Source organism: Sardina pilchardus, chromosome 19 (assembly GCF_963854185.1).
Source record: "Sardina pilchardus chromosome 19, fSarPil1.1, whole genome shotgun sequence".
NCBI lineage: Eukaryota > Metazoa > Chordata > Actinopteri > Clupeiformes > Clupeidae > Sardina > Sardina pilchardus.
This window is the reverse complement of record NC_085012.1, coordinates 1,024,040-1,043,498: the sequence shown is the minus strand read 5'-3', so window position 1 is coordinate 1,043,498 and position 19,459 is coordinate 1,024,040. Positions and strand designations below refer to the sequence as shown.

Below are 19,459 nucleotides of genomic sequence, written 5' to 3'. Positions count from 1 at the left end.
CAATCATTTAATGCCGACAATTATTTTATCGCGCATTAACGCAGTTTTTATTATTTATCTTATACTGTAAAAGTCTGTTGCTCACAGGCTGGTCACAGGCGTCTCATCACGCATTGAAATTCCATAGCCTACATTCACGAAATCAGGAGATGTGCAACAGAAGTGAGAGAAGGCACTGGCTGCAGCAGTGCAAGTGCAAGTCACATGTTCACGGTGCACGTTGTCACAGGCACGTCTAATGTTTATGTTTTGCGCTGGATTTGCGGCTACTGTGTTCATTTGGCATTGGTAAGTTAAACAGTCGTTTTTTCCTATCCATGGTAACGTTGTTGTATGGAAAGAAAACATTAGCCTTGAGTATTTTAATATTCAGTGTAAACAAAGACATCTTCCTATGTAGCCTAAGCTGTAAATGGGCTGAAGTTCGCTCTAAATATCTAATTTGATCGATTATGCTAACCGTTAGCATTTCTATGGGATTTCTCATAGACATTAGCCATAAGCTAACACATTAGTCTCTATCCTGTAACTTGGAATGATGGCCTACGTGACTGCACTCTAACAAAACATTGAAGGAAATAACTGAAATGTACTCTGTTGTTCTGCTTAGTTTTACAGTAAAAGTTAGAAAAGAATTTCAGCATCAGAGTTTCCCTTGGGAAATTGGTTAGCCCTATATCCATCTATTCTAATGTAGCTGGTTGACTTCCATCATTACCACACACACAAGTGGGGGCAGAATTACAAATGTGTCATAGAGTGACAATGCATTGGTTGATTTGGTTAAAAAGTTACAGGTTGGTAATTGATTATAATAGTAATGTTGCTACTCAGAAAGAATGAGCTGTAAAGTAACTCAGACTTTTAAAAAAACATTTTTTAAAAGGATATCGACTAATTATCGTTATAGTCAAAATCACAAAAAATATCAAGATATTATTTTTTGCCCATATCACCCACCCCTATAGGCCTAAATAAAAAAATAATTTTGACATTATACCAGGCTAGGCTTATTACAACAAGTATTATGGAAATATCTACACGCACCAAAAAAGTGTGTACAATAAGCTTTAAATTTGTATTTCTTTTGATTACATTGTGTAAGTTGAGATTTAAACTAAATCATTTATTTAACTGCTACTGTATAAACAAAATGCTGATGTTAAATGTTTGCAGAAAAATGCTATGGCACTTGCGTTCATATGGCAGCACATTTAAAATAAATATGTGCCATATATTACTTTTGAATTCATTATTGAGTTTTGCGTATAATAATGTGATTAATCATGATTAATCAGGGAAATCGTGCGATTAATCGCGATTAACTTTTTTAATCGTTGCCCAGCCCTAATTTATTGTTGTGTTGCATCACATTCTGCTCCCTTGTTTGTAGCCAAAGAGATGAAAATAACAAAAGCAGCCCAAACATAGATGTGGACTTAGGCAGTTGTTAGCATTGTGAGGGAACACACACACACACACACACACACACACACACACACAGGGCCTGCAGCGTGACAGTCTAGTCCTTTTCAAAGCACGCCAGCTCTCCTGTACCGTGGTATACTCTCTCTCTCTCTCTCTCTCTCTCTCTCTCTCTCTCTCTCTCTCTCTCTCTCTCTCTCTCTCTCTCTCTCTCTGGCTCTTGGAGTCCTGCATGGTAATGTTGGCGCTGTGGAGATGGATCAACACAAACAGTTTCAACAGAGCTCAGTAGAGAGATAGTTGTGTCCTCAAGGTTCAGGTGTAGTCTAATGGACAACAGTATGCAATATGTCCTCCCTCTACTAGAGCAGACCCTTCACCAAGGGCTTCACGAGAAGGATTCAACTCCTTCTGATTTGATCCAGATCAATTTTGAGCTTTGATATCACTCACTCTCATATTCCAGAGGGCTAACCATACAGTATGTTGCTCATGCACAGAGCATTGTACTGGTGATCATGTTATCCTCTCTGATGTCTCCACATACAGTGCATCATGCTAAGTAATTATACCGTACCGTCTATGCAGACATTCAGCTATGCAGAGTTAATTTGTGTGTGTGGGAGGGATCGCTGTAAAGTTAGTCATGTAGTCGTAAGGAGTACTGCGTCCAGCTGAGTTCATTTGTGTGTGTGGGACTCTAAAGTTAGTCATGTAGTCGTAAAGACTACTGCGTCCAGCTGAGTTAATTTGTGTGTGTGGGACTCTAAAGTTGGTCATGTAGTCGTAAAGACTACTGCGTCCAGCTGAGTTAATTTGTGTGTGTGGGACTCTAAAGTTAGTCATGTAGTCGTAAAGACTACTGCGTCCAGCTGAGTTCATTTGTGTGTGTGGGACTCTAAAGTTAGTCATGTAGTCGTAAAGACTACTGCGTCCAGCTGAGTTCATTTGTGTGTGTGTGTGTGTGTGTGTGTGTGTGTGTGTGGGACTCTAAAGTTAGTCAGGTAGTCGTAAAGACTACTGCGTCCAGCTGAGTTCATTTGTGTGTGTGGGACTCTAAAGTTAGTCATGTAGTCGTAAAGACTACTGCGTCCAGCTGAGTTCATTTGTGTGTGTGTGTGTGTGGGACTCTAAAGTTAGTCAGGTAGTCGTAAGGAGTACTGCGTCCAGCTGAGTTCATTTGTGTGTGTGGGACTCTAAAGTTAGTCAGGTAGTCGTAAAGACTACTGCGTCCCGGCCGTCTCTGCCAAAGAAGCTGTTTTTATTGAGTGTGGTAATGGATATAAAATGGCCGAGCGGTGCGGGACTGAGGCAGGAAGGTCTTCGTCTGAGCGGTGCGTGACTGAGGCAGGATGTATAAGTAGAAGTACTGTATATATCCTTTTTTTATCCCGTGAGGGAAAATTCGTTCTCTGCATTTAACCCAATTTTAACCGAATTAGTGAACACACACAGCACACAGTGAACACACAGTGAGGTGAATCACACACTAACCCAGAGCAGTGAGCTGCCTGCCCAAGCAGCGGCGCTCGGGGAGCAGTGAGGGGTTAGGTGCCTTGCTCAAGGGCACTTCAGCCGTGGTCTGGTCGGGGATCGAACCGGCAACCCTCTGGTTACAAGCCCGAAGCCCAGTAGGCCACAGCTGGTCTTGGTCTGAGCTGCGCTCTCTCGACTTGAGCTCCACGCTCTCGCCTGCTTCCCTCCGCACGGCGTCTGGGCTGTGTGTGGGCCGGCCAAGTTTGTCTCGGAAGAGTTTGAAACTTCAAACGCAGAGCGCAGTGAAATCACATGGCGTTAAGACCTACATTATTGCTGTGAACGTGGACAGCATGAAGCAGCTTAAAGCGTTTGTGTGTAGGCAGAGTCTGTGCGGTGACAGAGGAGGTGGAGATTATGTCTAGTCTTCTGATTACACAGTGTCTGCCGTGTGTGTGTGTGTGTGTGTGTGTGTGTGTGTGTGTCTGCCTTGTGTGCTGTGCGCTATTTCGGTTGGAAAGCACAAGCTGGAGAATATGTGCTCTTGAGGGGGTGGTGTGGTAACCTTGATGTGATTGAGACTGTACACGCACGCACCCAACTCACATACAGACACATCCTGGCATGCACACACACACACACACACAAACAAACATACCCTGACACACACAGACACTCAGACATACCCTGACACACATACACACATCTCTGTGGGATGTCTTGACTCATTGCTTACACTGTGAAGGCCAAGTATCAATGTTTGACGGTCTTCCCATCTGGAATCTTCACTTAGTGCCTTTGATATAGTGAGAGAAAACAGGGTTCGAACAGGAAGTAGTACCAGAGAGGGATATAAAAATAAAAGTATATTAAATATATATACTGTATATATATATAAACGTATACTGTATAATGGATATGAAAGTATATAAGTATAAACTGCATGAGGGATATATATAAAATTATATACTGTATGAGGAATGGACATAAATATATAAAGTATATACTGTATGAGGGACATACATGTATAAAGTATATACTGTATGAAGGATATGAATATATAAAGTATATACTGTATGAGACATATACTCTACAAATAAAAGTATATACTGTATGATGGATATAAGTATACGTATATGCTGTACAAGGGCCGTGTCCTGAATCCTTGGATTGTGTGTGTGTGTGTGTGCATGTTTGAATGGTGTGTGTGTGTGTGTGTGTGTGTGTGTGTGTGTGTTTGTGTGTGTGTGTGTGTGTGTGTGTGTGTGTGTGTGTGTGTGTGTGTGTGTGTGTGTTGGTGTGGGTGCATGTATATGTTTGGATTGTGTGTATGTGTGTATGTGTGTGTGTGTGTGCATGTACTGTATATAGTATGTTTAGATTATGTGTTTGTGAGTCATTGGATTATGCTTTGAGGCGTTGTATAGTGTGTGTGTGTGTGTATGACCTGAACTCTGTGTGTGTGTGTGTGTGTGTGTGTGTGTGTGTGTGTGTGTGTGTGTGTGTGTGTGTGTGTGTGTGTGTGTGTGCAGGGAAGACGGCACCAGCTGCACGTGAGCACAGGGCTGGAGGGAGCATGGTGCAGCCTGATCCCCATCGGAGCCTCCTGCCTCACACACACCACCGGCCTCAAGTGGAACCTGGGTGAGTCCCACACACACACACACACACACACACACACACACACACACACACACACACACACACACACACCACCGGCCTCAAGTGGAACCTGGGTGAGTCCCACACACACACACACACACACACACACACACACACACACACCACCTGCCTCAAGTGGAGCCTGGGTGAGTCCCCACACACACACACCAACACACACACACACATGCGCCCCCACCAGCACACACTCCCCCAGACACAATACATATGCCCCCACCAACCAGAAAATACTGCTGTACATTGCCACCGTACTGAAGAGATTTAGTCTCAAAACAGTGCCCTACAGACGTGTCTACGCTGGGGAAAGTGAGAATGTGCGGTGTCATATCACATACAGCTGTTATGGAGGTGAGCTTGTAGCGTCTTGTGATGAAGACGAGAACATCTCTGGACGCGCTGTCTTCTGACCACTCAATCGTTCTTCTTTCTGCCATGTGAGACGGTCTCTGGATGCGCTGTCTTCTGACCGTACACACTCTCCTCTCTCTGACGTGTATAGTCTGTAAACACACAGACACAAACACACACACACACAGGGTCCGTTCGAATCGGAAAGGCAGCTGCCTATGCCTCCCTCCCTAAATAGAGAGGTCTCTAACTAGACATGACTTTAGTTTAAACGCGTTGTTTAAAAATGAGCGTAGCACTCTAGAATCTTTGGTTAACACTACGGTATGACGTTAGCAAAAGCCTGACGTTAAACTAAATTAGCCTACGTAAGCTAGCAGGCTAACGGTATAAAGTAGTTTCACTGACAGCTAATATCTCAGACCAGGCGTTATTAGTGGGTACAACAATGGTATAACCAGGTAGTAAATCCTTTATTTTCAATCTACTTTCCACAAATCCAAGCTAAATAACGTCACACAAATGACATTTCAACAGACTCGGCAGTCATTTACCGATGTCAGCAGCCATGTTTGTTTTGTTTTCACCGAGATTCAGACGTGGGCGCAAAGGATTGTGGGTAGAAGGGAGCTTGAAGTGTACATCTATGCTGCCTTCAAAATTGACCGTTATTCAGGAATTCTAAGATGTCTTAGAAGGCAGCGAAAATCGTTTTTTCGGTTTCGAACGGCCTTCGCTGCCTTGCTCTCTAGTTAGATATCTTAGAAGGCAGCAGTTTTACCCGATTCGAACGGAGCCACACTCTCCTCTCTGTGACGTGTATAGTGTGTACACACACAGACACAGACACACACACACACACACTCACACACACACACTCTCCTCTCTCTGACGTGTATAGTGTGTAAACACACAGACACAAACACACACACACACACACTCTCCTCTCTCTGACGTGTATAGTGTGTACACACATCCCCCCGTTGGAGTCGTCTGCCCTCACACTCAAGATGTGCTCGCTCAGGGAGCATGAAATAGTTCAGGCAGAGTTGTGGAGCCGTCACTGCGCCGCTCCCGCCCTTAATCCATCATCTGTGTGTTGCGTAAGCGCACTGTATGTGTACGTATCCGTGGAGATGGGAAATAATTCATCCACTACACACTACCATTTGTTATCCCGAGAAATACATTGGTGAACCCACACCGCACCCAGACAAACTCATTTCATTCGTACACTGCCTCTCTCACACACACACATTTGAAAGACACCCACGGAAGTGTGTGTGTGTGTGTTTAAGGTGATGAGTGTGCCAGACCCATGCATTGCTGGAGACGTTGGACAGACATTGGAGGGCCTTGAAGAAGCGCTTCCACTTTAAAGCAACACTATGCAGGTTTAGTGCTGCCATTTTAAAGCAACACTATGCAGGTTTAGTGCTGCCACTTTAAAGCAACACTATGCAGGTTTAGTGCTGCCATTTTAAAGCAACACTATGCAGGTTTAGTGCTGCCATTTTAAAGCAACACTATGCAGGTTTAGTGCTGCCACTTTAAAGCAACACTATGCAGGTTTAGTGCTGCCATTTTAAAGCAACACTATGCAGGTTTAGTGTTGCCACTTTAAAGCAACACTATGCAGGTTTAGTGCTGCCATTTTAAAGCAACACTATGCAGGTTTAGCGTTGCCACTTTAAAGCAACACTATGCAGGTTTAGCGTTGCCACTTTAAAGCAACACTATGCAGGTTTAGCGTTGCCACTTTAAAGCAACACTATGTTGTGGAGGTGAAGGACTAACAGGCAGAACTATGTCTAAAGAGCTATATCTGCTGACAAAGTAATGTTTCACGATTCTCGCCAAAGATTTGGCGGGATGGTGCCCTTGGAAGTTGCATGACTGTTTTTCTCGGTAGGAACTCGCTATGTCTATGCTGTGTTCCCGATTCATGAAGTAGTCATGAGACGAGATCCGGCTTCATCCAGCTTTAGTGCTCATCACTCAGCTCATGTGTTGCCCAACGGGCTCTGACCAGACAGTCCGGCTAGCGGGATGCTAATTTGCGGCTGGCTGCCCGTAACCCTCCGGACCTCGTGGCCCTGACAGTCTGGCCTTGCAGCCCTCACAAGCCCCACACACACACACACATCTCACCCTACACCACCGCCCCCCCCCACTCCTCCGCAGCGATGAGAGGAAGTGGACGAGGCCCTCTAGAGGCCAGGACTGTCTCTGCGGAACAGGGGCAGCTTTCCATCGTCCCCCGCCAGCCTCCTATTGGAGATCAGCGTGTGTATGTATGTGTGTATGCCTGGGTGTATCCCTCCTGGAGAGTCTGGCTGCTGTGTGTGTGTGTATGCGTGGTTGTGCCTCGGTCTGCTGTGTGTGTGTGTGTGTGTGTATGCACGGTTGTGTGTGTATGCGTGGTGTGCCTCAGTCTGCTGTACTCCAGTCATGCTCCGACGCAGAAGAACAAAAGAGGAATCTGTGTGCTTTGACAGCTGCGATAGCAGAATGGCATTAGTCTGATTGGTTAATTATGATTTGTTCCGCTTTGTTCCAGGAAGTGACTTAAGGCTGCTCAAATGAAACTTCCCACTGTAGGGGCGAGAGATGCTTTTCCCTCATAACAAGGTGCCGCAACTCACCGACATGAAGTTGCCTGTCTCGGCACTTCCACTCTCTCCATAGCAGCCATAAGAGGAGGTTGTTTATCGTTGTCATGGGGCTGAGATAGCAGTTTTAGGTGCGGAGTAGCTCCGTAAGTAGACTCGCCCTTTTTGGTTGAAATGGCAGAATTTGGCTTTTGCAGGCATTGCGTTTTATGTGTTGTGAGCTGCAGCGCTTCACTGAGTAGACTGTACCTCTAAAAACAATGACATAACATTTGGCCCATGGAGCTTATGTATTGGTGAGCTGCAGGGCTTCACTAAGTAGACTGTATAATATGTAATAACATTGACATACAGTAACATTTGGCCAATGGACCTTGCGGTATGTATTGCGCTTCAGCGCTTCACTGAGTAGACTGTACCTATAACTAGAAAAGCACGTCGAGAGCGCACACCTCCGCCGAGCGAAAACAAAACCGCCTCCTGGATCCAGACGGTGATATGGATCACTCCCACTCGTTTCTTCCTTGCGTCATTTCAGACCTTTCCTGAACAAACAAACAAAACCTGATGAAAACAGGTAAGAACATTGAGATAATATTTGGCCCATGGACCTCTAGACTTACCTCTTAATCATTTAATAATTTTGCGTTTGGACCAGAGGGTGCTCCATCTGATGTGAAATAACATGTATCAGTAGGGTTGCTATATTGGAAAGGCTAGTATTACCTAAATGCACCCATAATTGTTAAATGAATTAAAAGTTTGAAAACGTGATGTTGCGATTCTTGATGGAGGATAACATACTGTCCATGCCTTCGGTAAGTACCACATTAGAGCCTTCGTAACAGCCCCCCCCCCCCCCCCCTCTGGATCACAATAGCTGTGAGTCGCAGGATCCCAGAGCTCTTTAATATTACTGGTTTGAAGAGATAATATCTCCAGGTAGCATGAGTTCAGAGGGAATTGTGGATGCTGTCTGACGTTTGATATTGTTTATGATGAAAACAGTGCAGCAGTATGCTGACTGATAAATAAATCATCTGAGAAATTCTAGACCTCGCTAGCAAGCCTGTGAGCTACTCTGCTGTTCGTACCCAGGGGCTTATTTTAGTTGAAATGTTCGAGTCCCACACACACACACACACACACACACCTGGCACAGTTCTTTGTATAAATGCTGAAACCATACAACTTCCTCAATGAGACTTTCTTTCCAAATACATTGACATACAGAGTCTCACAGCACGTCTGTCTTCTATTACACAGACTCCTATCATTACTACTAAGGGTGAGGAGGTGCAGAATTGATTAGGGCTACACATTGATTCCTTTTCTCTATTTGCATAGTGTCGTGATTTGAAAAGTTAAATAAGCATGGATGAAGCTCAAGGCTGCAGCGGTGTTCATTTATCCCCCCCCCCCCCACACACACACACACACACACACACACACACTCTAGAAGGTGTGTGTTTACTAATGTGCAACAACGTGCCTGTTTGTGTGGTCTGATCACAGACCGATGCCTGGGGCTACACTGGCGTTTACTCTTCATAGGATGCACATTAGCTGGCCCTGAGTCCCAGCTATTCTTCCAGGGCTCCGACAGTGCAACAGATACAATTAAACAATAATAGAATAATAAGTGGGTATTGTGGGTATTAGAAAAATATCGGATTCAGTCGGGTTTCGTTATTTAAAATTGTCCAGGTTGAGATTACAGTAGTTAAGCTTCCAGCCCATCCTCGACTTTCAGAGTGAGTGGATGTGTGTTTTATGGACATTTGAGAGCATGTGATGATAGCCAGACACAACAGTACTGTTGGTAGTTGGTTTTGTTGTAGCCACACCTCTATTATCCCCTAATAGCCCATTAGTGAAGGTGACGTGAATGCGTCTCATCATCCTCATCCTCAAGCGTTCTCTCTCTCTGTCTCCCTCTCTCTCTCTCTCTCTCTGTCTCTCTCTCTCTCCTCTCATCATCCTCATCCTCAGCCGCTCTCTTCACGGCTTGATGTTTAGTCTTCTACTCTCCAAACGTTGCTGTTCATAGCCAGAGCTGACGAGCAAGACTCCACTTACTAACATACTGCATATAACATGAGGAACATTCATATATGCAGAACACACTTGCATACAACATGCAGAACATTCATATATGTAGTACACACTTGCATACTACATGAGGAGCATGCATATATGCAGTACACTCACCCAGTCTGTCATCTGGAGTATCTTATGTACTCACACTCAATGTAATTAAAAAAAACCCTTCTCCCTCTCTCCCCCTCTCTCTCTCTCTATCTCCTCTCTCTCTCTCTCTCTCTCTCTCTCTCTCTCTCTCTCTCTCTCTCGTAAGTAAGAGCCATGAGATCCTAATAAGTAAGGCCCAAATAAGACTGTTCATGCAGCGCGGGCCTCCACAGTAGATGCCAATCAGGAGAGCCCAGAGCACACACACCTCTGTGGGGGATCCTCCGCCCCTCACCGGCCTCCATTTCCCTCGGCGTCCACATAATTAGCTGCCCTCGGCGGACGTCCGAGCCGCGGCCACACGCAGCACTTTCAGATGCACTAATGGGGTCCCCTAAAAGCGAGGCCGTGTCCTGCGACTAGCTGTGAGCGTAATACACTGTCGACCTGGAGGCGTGCGTGTACAGCAAGGCCCTCAGCAGCCCAGCCTCGCCTCGCAGGCCCACACAATCACACAACACAAAGTCCGCAGCAGCTTGATACTACTTATTAGTCCAGTTCATCTAATGGCCCGCAGTCCCTAGCTCCTTCCCTGCCATGCTTGATTGCTTCTCTGTGGTGAAAAGGATACAGGAATAGCTGTGTTTTCGGTCAAAATGAGAAGTCATTTCTAATGGCGCTGGCATATTGTGAGTGTTTCTTTGTGTTACTATGATGTATTAGTAATCAAGGATCTTTGCCTCTGTTCCTAAATTTGTGTAGCCAGTGGCCATATTGTTTCTAGTGTTCTAGTGGCCATATTGTTTCTAGTGTTCTAGTGGCCATATTGTTTCTAGTGTTCTAGTGCCCATATTGTTGCTAGTGTTCCAGTGGCCATATTGTTTCCAGTGTTCGATGGTTCCAGTGGCCATATCAAAGATCGTATAGTTACTAAGATGAATCATAAAGGGGTTTTTCAATGGAATGAAATGGTACCACTTCCGCCTCCTAAAGGGGCGTGATCAGTGACGAGATAATCGGTTTAGAACGGTGTAGAATCAGCAGAAGCAGGTGCCGTTGATAACAGGTTTATTTCTCCCATAGAAATGCTCCCGTTTGCCTCCTAAATGGGAGTGGCAGTTGCGTCACAATGAAACCAGAATTTACCCTCATATGAATCGTCTCGCTTTATAAACCGTCTCTGGCCATATTGTTTCCAGTGTTCCAGTGCCCATATTGTTTCTAGTGTTCCAGTGGCCATATTGTTTCCAGTGTTCGATGGTTCCAGTGGCCATATTGTTTCCAGTGTTCGATGGTTCCAGTGGCCATATTGTTTCCAGTGTTCGATGGTTCCAGTGGCCATATTGTTTCTAGTGTTCCAGTGGCCATATTGTTTCTAGTGTTCCAGTGGCCATATTGTTTCTAGTGTTCGATGGTTCCAGTGGCCATATTGTTTCCAGTGTTCGATGGTTCCAGTGGCCATATTGTTTCCAGTGTTCGATGGTTCCAGTGGCCATATTGTTTCCAGTGTTCGATGGTTCCAGTGGCCATATTGTTTCTAGTGTTCCAGTGGCCATATTGTTTCTAGTGTTCGATGGTTCCAGTGGCCATATTGTTTCCAGTGTTCGATGATTCCAGTGGCCATATTGTTTCCAGTGTTCGATGGTTCCAGTGGCCATACTGTTTCCAGTGTTCGATGGTTCCAGTGGCCATATTGTTTCTTTAAATCAGGGTTCATCCGACAGCCCTGGCATCAGTGTGAGACCATCTCTAGGACGGCTTCTCTAAAGACTTTTAGAATGTGCTGAAGGGTAGAAAAAAATGAAGCGAATCTCGTTGAGAGATGACCGTGACCTTGAGGACAGGCCAGGCGGAGGTTGTGGACAATTCATTAGCTGTTGTTTAATAGCAGACGCACTGACACTGGTGCTACGTAGCGCTTTAGCGGCCCTCCAGCCCACTGGTACAGTAGTAATGGGTCTGTAATGGCACGACGTTATGGGCCAGTGCTGCTTTATCCCCGAGGGGACTGCTGTTGCGGAGGAATCAAGGCTGACTATTAAAGGTTGTCTTAGCTCTACGAAGAGGATGCATTACTGAACGCTACTTCTGGGCTATTGACAGAAGCAACGGCAGCCTATTCAATCCCCTTTAAAGGGAATGAGGGGGGGGGGTGCGGCATGTGCATGATCTGTGCGAGGCCGATGGAGGTTCTTGCCTCGCCATGGGATGCTTATCGACAGCACACCGGGATTGCATTATGATGCCTCGTACTTTTGTACATTCTAAGGCCTTTTTGTCTTGCTGCTCAACCCACAAGAAAATGAAGACGTTTATTAAAAATGTAAGAGGACAAGACAAGCCTCAGAAGGGGGGAGCGTGTTGTGAGGTGCACCGGTGTTGTTAACATCCACACGTCCTACCCAGTTACACAGAACAAATGACCAGCTTTTAGGTTCCGCCCCGCACGTGTGTTTAATGTGTGAACAGGGAGATTGGAAAAGCCTCGCGGAAGGATAGAGGAGCGTGTGATGTTGTCTACGCGTCCTACCGATTCCTATTTGCTCCCCGCCGGAATGCCCCTGTGTCTCTGTATTGCATATTGCCCCCCCCCCCCCCTCATAGATGCTCTTTCAAAGGCTTTGCTCTTTTCAACAGCAGCAGGAGCAAAGCCTGTGGAGATGCACACATCCAGGGAGAATGCGCTCAATTTTGGGCCCATTATAGCAAGCCCCAACCAATATGCCCTCCTCTGTGTGTGTGTGTGTGTGTGTGTGTGTGTGTGTGTGTGTGTGTGTGTGCTGGGTGACTCTGATGCTGTCAGCACGATCATGTTTGAAAGAGGCAGGTGAGACTGTAAAGGGCCTCAAGTAAGACGTTCTGCCTCTCTGATGACTCTCCTCAACAGGTAGATTTACCCCACATATGGCCCCTCCCTCTCTACTGCGTCCTCCTTTTTGAGTTGAGGGGGTGGGGTGTGTGTGTGTGTGTGGGGGGGGGGGCAGATTGTCTACACAAAATAAATAGGGCTGAAGAGTGGCGGGGGCTGAGAACATTGCCTTCAAAGCTGTGTCAGTTTAATTTTCTAAGCGGCGGTTCTGTTTATTTAAGACACATCCCGAAAGGGATCTGCTGGAGGTAATTGCCTGAGCTCCACTTGCTCAGTCATTTGTGCTCCCAGGAGCCCCCCCCCCCCCCCCCCCCCCTCCTTTGCCGCTCCGCCTGTCTGCTACACTCTCAAATGCAGCCCGGTGCAGAGCACGCGTTTCACATTGTAAACCACATTTAGATAATCTGCACCATCTCAACACACTTCCACAGATACAGTTTACTTCTTCTTCTTTTTTAAGTGTTGCTCAAAGGTCTGCCGCTTTTCAATGGATGTGCCGCACTTGAGCTTTTTTCTGTTCTTTGCCAACCTAATGGAGCTGTTTCTCCCTTTAGAAAAGAACTGCTGAGTCGTCCATCACGGCATGTTTACGTTTGTGCATTTGAACATCCTGCCAACGTTGCCAGTAAGCTTTAAATTGACTGCCCATCACAAAAACGACTGCTTTAGTATGACACAGAAAGCAAATGTAAATAACCATTAGAGCAGCCTGACGTCTCATCAAACCTACGGTAATCAATAGGTCCACAGGCTCCAGTTTTTTCAGTATGAGCAGTGAAGAGTACGCATAAGCCTCGACAAAAACATGCCTCTGAACAGTTGGGAACTGAATAATGATCAAAAATACAGGACTCGTCCATTAAAGTTTATTTCTGAGTTTCAGTTTGGCTGAGCTTTACCTTGACATGCAAAACGATGTCTCACTCCTGTCAAATGTACTGACGAATGCTAAGCTGTGAAGGCTGGATGTGCGCTTAACTGCAAGGATAGCCTCCCCGTGCAGAGCAGAGTGACTGAAAGAAAGCGCCGTCATTCTCCAAGTCCTAATTGCAGATGGCCACCACTGATGGAGATGGGGGTTCATTTGCTTTATACAATAGGCCGTATTTCTTTATACGATTGTTAGCTTCCCCCTCTAGCAGATGAAAGGAATACCATTAACTTGGGGATCTTCCTTGCAATTACTGACACAGTTGGATTGCCTCCTGTAGTTCCCCATAGGTGTGAAGAGGAAGGGGGAAAAAAACTGAAATGTCAGTGTCTCTTTCTTGTAAACATAATGAATAGGCCCGTGTGTTTGTTTGAACATCAAAACAGTAGTTGTTATATGGCAATGAGAGAGACAAAAGAAAGGGTTGCGAAGGATGGCTGGGGCAGATGAATATTCCAGTCACTAACTGACACAAGAACAAGCATGGTTGGAACGTGTCTGACAGCTCGTGGCTCTGCTTTTTTTTTATCTTTTATGCAGCACTTTAAGGTTTTGCAGAGAGAAGGGAGATTCCATTCAGCATCATGTTTATTGTTTTCCCGTTGTAGTGGTGGTTATAGTAGCTTAGCAATAAAGCTAAGAGTGATCAATGCTGTTGCCATCTCTAATATCTTTGTTGTGGTGGTTATAGTAGCTTAGCAATAAAGCTAAGAGTGACCAATGCTGTAGCCATCTCCAATATCTTTGTAGTGGTGGTTATAGTAGCTTAGCCATAAAGCTAACTGTGCGTTCAGACCTAGAGCGACTTGAGCTTCCAAAATCGCTCTGGACGCCCTGTAAAGGACGCCGTGGGAAGCTTGGATGCTTTGGCCGCTCCTGGCCGCTCTGACGTAGTAGCATTCTATGTTCGTTGCTGGTCGTTTGGTCGCTGAACCGCGTCATGGTGGTTATACTGTAGTAGCTTAGCCATAAAGCTAAGAGTGATCAATGCTGTAGCCATCTCTAATATCTTTGTAGTGGGTGGTGGTTATAGTAGCTTAGCCATACATAAAGCTAAGAGTGAGCAATGCTGTAGCCATCTCTAATATCTTTGTAGTGGTGGTTATAGTAGCTTAGCAATAAAGCTAAGAGTGATCAATGCTGTAGCCATCTACAATATCTTTGTAGTGGTGGTTATAGTGGTCACGGAGCACAGTCGCCGAGGTCACGGAGCACAGTCGCCGAGGTCACGGAGCACAGTCGCCGTGGTCACGGAGCACAGTCGCCGAGGTCAGCTGAAGGTTTCCGCCCCGTCGCCGATGTCGTTTTTAAGACCCTGATGCTCTTTATTCCCTGCGTCTGGTTTCGACAGGAGAGAAAATACCTTGCAGCTTATACCTCCGTTTGCTATTATATCCACTAGCCACAACACAGACGGGGGATTAGAGTTTGGGACTCAGCTTTTGTGTGTAAGACTTTTGGAAATGTGTGTTTGGTCTACTCTAGCCCGTATCCAGGGGTTTACCCCACTGGGAGCCTGCGCGGAGGCCATCACACCCAGATGTATAGTCCATGAAATCGCTAAAGCCCACATGCAAATCGGATCAGACCGTAGCCTATAACACATTCATTCTGCATCTAAAGTGTATTGCCTCTTGGACTTTCATTTGGTAACACGGCAATTTTGGCAAATGTTGATTAAGGTTTTTTAATCACTGTTGTAGCATTAGATGTTGTGGTGCAGCAGATGATGCAAAGTTGGAGTGAATTGATGTGTTTGGTAAATTACTTAATTGCCTAATTGCATGGTAGCGTTTAGCTCCTTTGACATGTTAAAATTAGAATCCATTGAGTGCTCAAACAGCTGGCTGTTTACCGATGGCGTGTTGTTGTAGAATAACGCTGAAATCTACTGGAGGCGCTGGCTTTCCCCCACAGCGTCGGCCTTCTGATGCTTCTAATTACGGAGTGCTGTTGAGGCAGGCCGAGTTTCAGTGGTCATTTGAAAAGACATGCCAATATGCTAACCCCACACATTTATGTGAGACATTAATTAAACTATTAATCACTCTGTGGCCAATTATAATGAACGGATTACTCCCTGAAGGCCCAAATGTGCATTAGTTAGAGTGTTGAGATATCGATTGTTGTGATTTCAGCAGTTTTGGGGTGGTTATTAAGTGGAAACTGAAGTCTTGGGAATGGCTTGCCTCCCTCCTACAGGCCAGATAACCATCATGGATGGTGAGCTTACTGACACCCAGTGGCTTCCATCATGCCAAGCAGGTTGGTAGTGATGCTTTGTCATGAAACATGTACAAGGAATTGGCCATCTACCCAGATTTGAGATGATGTGTAAGTGAACGAGCGTTTTCTGTTTTGAATGAGACTGAGCATGAAATGTGGGCAGGGCGTGAGGGCTTCCAGGTAGAAATGTGAAATGATCTAATTATGTTTTCTTAGCCAGATGCAATAGGAGAGACAGAGAGAGAGAGAGAGAGAGAGAGAGAGAGAGAACAGCACAGACATTCCTGAATAATGCTGTTCGGTCTTTCTTTTACCCTCCAGTAAATTAGGGCTCTATGTAGCGTTGTAACTTTAATACAGAACAGAGACTTCAGCAGAATGCTAAAATGTTTGGGATGCTGAAATGGAGAAGGTGTCAGATGATAAGCAGTGGGTCCATTTGCACGTCCAAATGACAGAGCAGGAGGGAGGGGAGGGGAGCGGAGCGACGGCCTGTACTGTACTGAGCCTCACCAGAAAACACTCTGACAGCTTGTGTTGAGTCACAAAGTGCTCGTCTCCCAGAGACAACAGCCCTGGCCAAGTGACAGCTATTCAGTCGGACCAAATGCAATTTACCATCGGGCTCCTTCTCCAAACTAGAGGGAGCGTGTCAGCAGATTTGAAGTTTGCGGTTGGGCTTTAATTGTCATACGGGGCCGGGGACAGGAGAGGCTTTTGTGGCGCTAATCTGTGTGGCAGAAGGCGGTGCTGGATGACTGTGGAGCGACTTCCTGGGGACACAGGAGTTTTCTTACGCGTCTACAAACACACACCTTATTTTATAAAGAGCACAGCTTGTCTTAAGTGTTTTGAATGAAATGGCAATGTGAAGAAAGGCAGCTTTTCTTGGCAAATGGCACATTGAGTGTAGGTACAGTACAGTAAGTAAAGAGGAGAGCACAAGAGCATGCTGAGTCTGTGGCCTATCGGCCCCATTAGTGCTACTACTGGAGGAATGAACAAAATGCTGTGGCGAGATCAGCTGGCGGCACAGGACTGGTGTGAACACGCTGACGAATCTGACAAATGAGTCATTGATACTTTTTTCTGTTGATGTTTTTGAGGAGAGCACTTTGAACAAAAGCCCTTAAGGCGCACGGAAATGGACTAAACAGTTTTCAAAATGCTGTGCATTTCAGAATGTCCTACTTGTATAATTCCATAAAATGTCCTCCGTGTACTGTGAAAATTTGTGTGTCACAAGACAGTCTGTTGATCTTCTGAGCAGAATAGACAGTCCAAATGGGACTATGCAAGTAAAGTGTGGCCAAATTGTCCAGGTCTTTTTCACGTGTCCTATGCATCTTTTGAACTCATTTGATCATTTCAGATGTACGCTGGAGATGGTGAACTCCTGGTGCTATTGGAAGGAGATTTCCCACAGTGACCAATCAACAGCCAAGACCATTTACCATCAAAAACAATTCACCAACAAAGCAACCTTTGTGGGCAAAAACCCCATCCCAGAAAGAGCGGTGTTATTGAGCACTTCACTGGCCTGTCAGGCAGGCACCTACTCCGTCTGCCATGTCCACATCTCTATTATGGGATGCATGGGACACGTGAAAAAGACCTGGACAATGTGGCCACACTTTACTTGCATAGTCCCATTTGGACTGTCTATTCTGCTCAGAAGATCAACAGACTGTCTTGTGACACACACATTTTCTGGTTATGGTTAGGGGTTGGGTTTGGTTAAGGTTATGGTTAGGGGTTGGGTTTGGTTAAGGTTATGGTTAGGGGTTGGGTTGGGTTTGGTTATGGTTAGGGGTTGGGTTTGGTTATGGTTATGGTTAGGGGTTGGGTTTGGTGAAGGTTATGGTTAGGGGTTGGGTTGGGTTTGGTTATGGTTAGGGGTTGGGTTTGGTTATGGTTAGGGGTTGGGTTTGGTGAAGGTTATGGTTAGGGGTTGGGTTTGGTTATGGTTATGGTTATGGTTAGGGGTTGGGTTTGGTGGAGGTGATGTTCAGTAACTGATCAACAATTTTACCGACTGAACTAGAATCTCAACAGATGATCTGTACAGTCTCCTGTGTGCCTGAGTGAAGTGAAATTGACCTTTTTGCAGCTGCAGATAGCCGCACCTGGATTTCCTTTCTCATTTGCAGTCATTGGGGAGAGGTATTAAGTATTCCAGAGGTACTGTACCCTAAAATGGGTCAACTTTAAGCTGTAAACTAAATGATATGGCTGTACTGTGATGAAGAACATCGATGCCAATAATATTGACGAAATTTCAATTTTATTATACAAATCTGCATTTTAGCACTTGCAATAGACTCAACATGCCATCTACCTCTCCGAAATGATCCTGAGGCCGGTAGGAACAACATGGACGTCTACATCATAATCTTCATAAACTCATTCCTGTAAACGCTCAGGCTCCCACCAGCAAGCCCCGAGTGTGTTGCTCACTCGTTAGCATTCTTCAGAATCGAGCAGTGGGGAGTTGGGCTCAGAGTACAACTGAAAAATAACACCTTAATGTCTCTTTTTCTTCTCTTTTTTGTTCTGTATGCAGAAGTTCAGGGGTTTCACAATTCTTCACTTTCGTCTTTTTGCTTGTGTCATCCAAGTGCTTTTTTCCCCCCTTCGCCTGAAATGTAGTCCTTTCTTTTTCTGTTTCCCGTAGATACCATGAGGCATTGATTCATTTTTCATGCCTAGACTTTTTCTACTCAACCTGTTGAAATGGTCTCGGCGTCCCCCTCCCCAAAGGCACTCCAGTGATGTCTTCATCTCTCCTCCTGTTACACTGTCTTTGTTTTCTCCAGGGTGAGAAATGGTTTTATTGAACGTCGGCCCTCTGAAGCACGAGACAAACGTAAAGGCACAAGATGTGTATGGCTAAAAGCACTTCTTATCAGATGCAATGACTCACCCCCATTTAAAGCGCTAATGGCTATGACAGGATTTTTATCAGCGAGAGGCCAGTAAAACGCTTTATCAGATTCTGCGTTTTTCGACCTTGGAGCATCGGTGAAACTCCATGGTGAGATGCCACAGAGGTCAGTCTCAAAAGTTGCGAACACACGTTTCCTGACAGACTCGCAGTTAAATGGACCCAAGATGTTGTTACAGTTATTTCTTTATTTATGGACATTATTGCCATGCTGCTTCACTGTGACACTGCGCCCTCCATGCCAAAGAAAGAAGGAGAGAAAAGATCAACGATCTGCAAAAAGCACTCAACCTTGATACACAAATGCATTCTAGCACCTCTCCTCCCCCCTATGTCCTGATAGAATCGCTCAGCTATCGCGACCTACACGCACAGAAAAGGGAGATGTTGTATTTGAAGGTCAAACTAGGCCAACATCAGCATTTCTGTCTCCTAGCCTCCCTCCAGTGGAACTGTGAAGATTTTAATGGAACTCCAGTGTGGCCTGATAAAAAAAACAAAGTACCTGTATTGGAATATTTATCTAATGTAGCATTAAAAAAGTTGTGGACACCAACCATAGCACACTAGCGGAAGTTTCTGTTGTCTTTATCTGCAGCTGCCATGAGTGATTACTTGGGCAAACATTGTGTCCGTAAGTTAACAGCCCAAGTGGCAATTACGGCACGCAAACAGCTTCATTGTTATCCAAGAGCAAGGAGAGCAAGCGGAGGGCTGAGCATCCATTTTGGCTCCTGTCACCGTGTCAGTCATCGATC

At 45.4% G+C, this 19,459-nt stretch overlaps 1 protein-coding gene across 2 annotated transcripts in view; it reads left to right on the top strand.

The window, feature by feature from the left end:
* tpk1 (thiamin pyrophosphokinase 1) overlaps positions 1-19,459 on the top strand; it is a 58,307-nt gene that overhangs the window by 33,459 nt on the left and 5,389 nt on the right. For both annotated transcript variants that reach the window (XM_062521469.1, XM_062521468.1), the window contains one exon: positions 4,434-4,545. In XM_062521469.1, the coding sequence (XP_062377453.1) occupies positions 4,434-4,545 (112 nt within the window). The remainder of the gene's footprint in view (positions 1-4,433; positions 4,546-19,459) is intronic.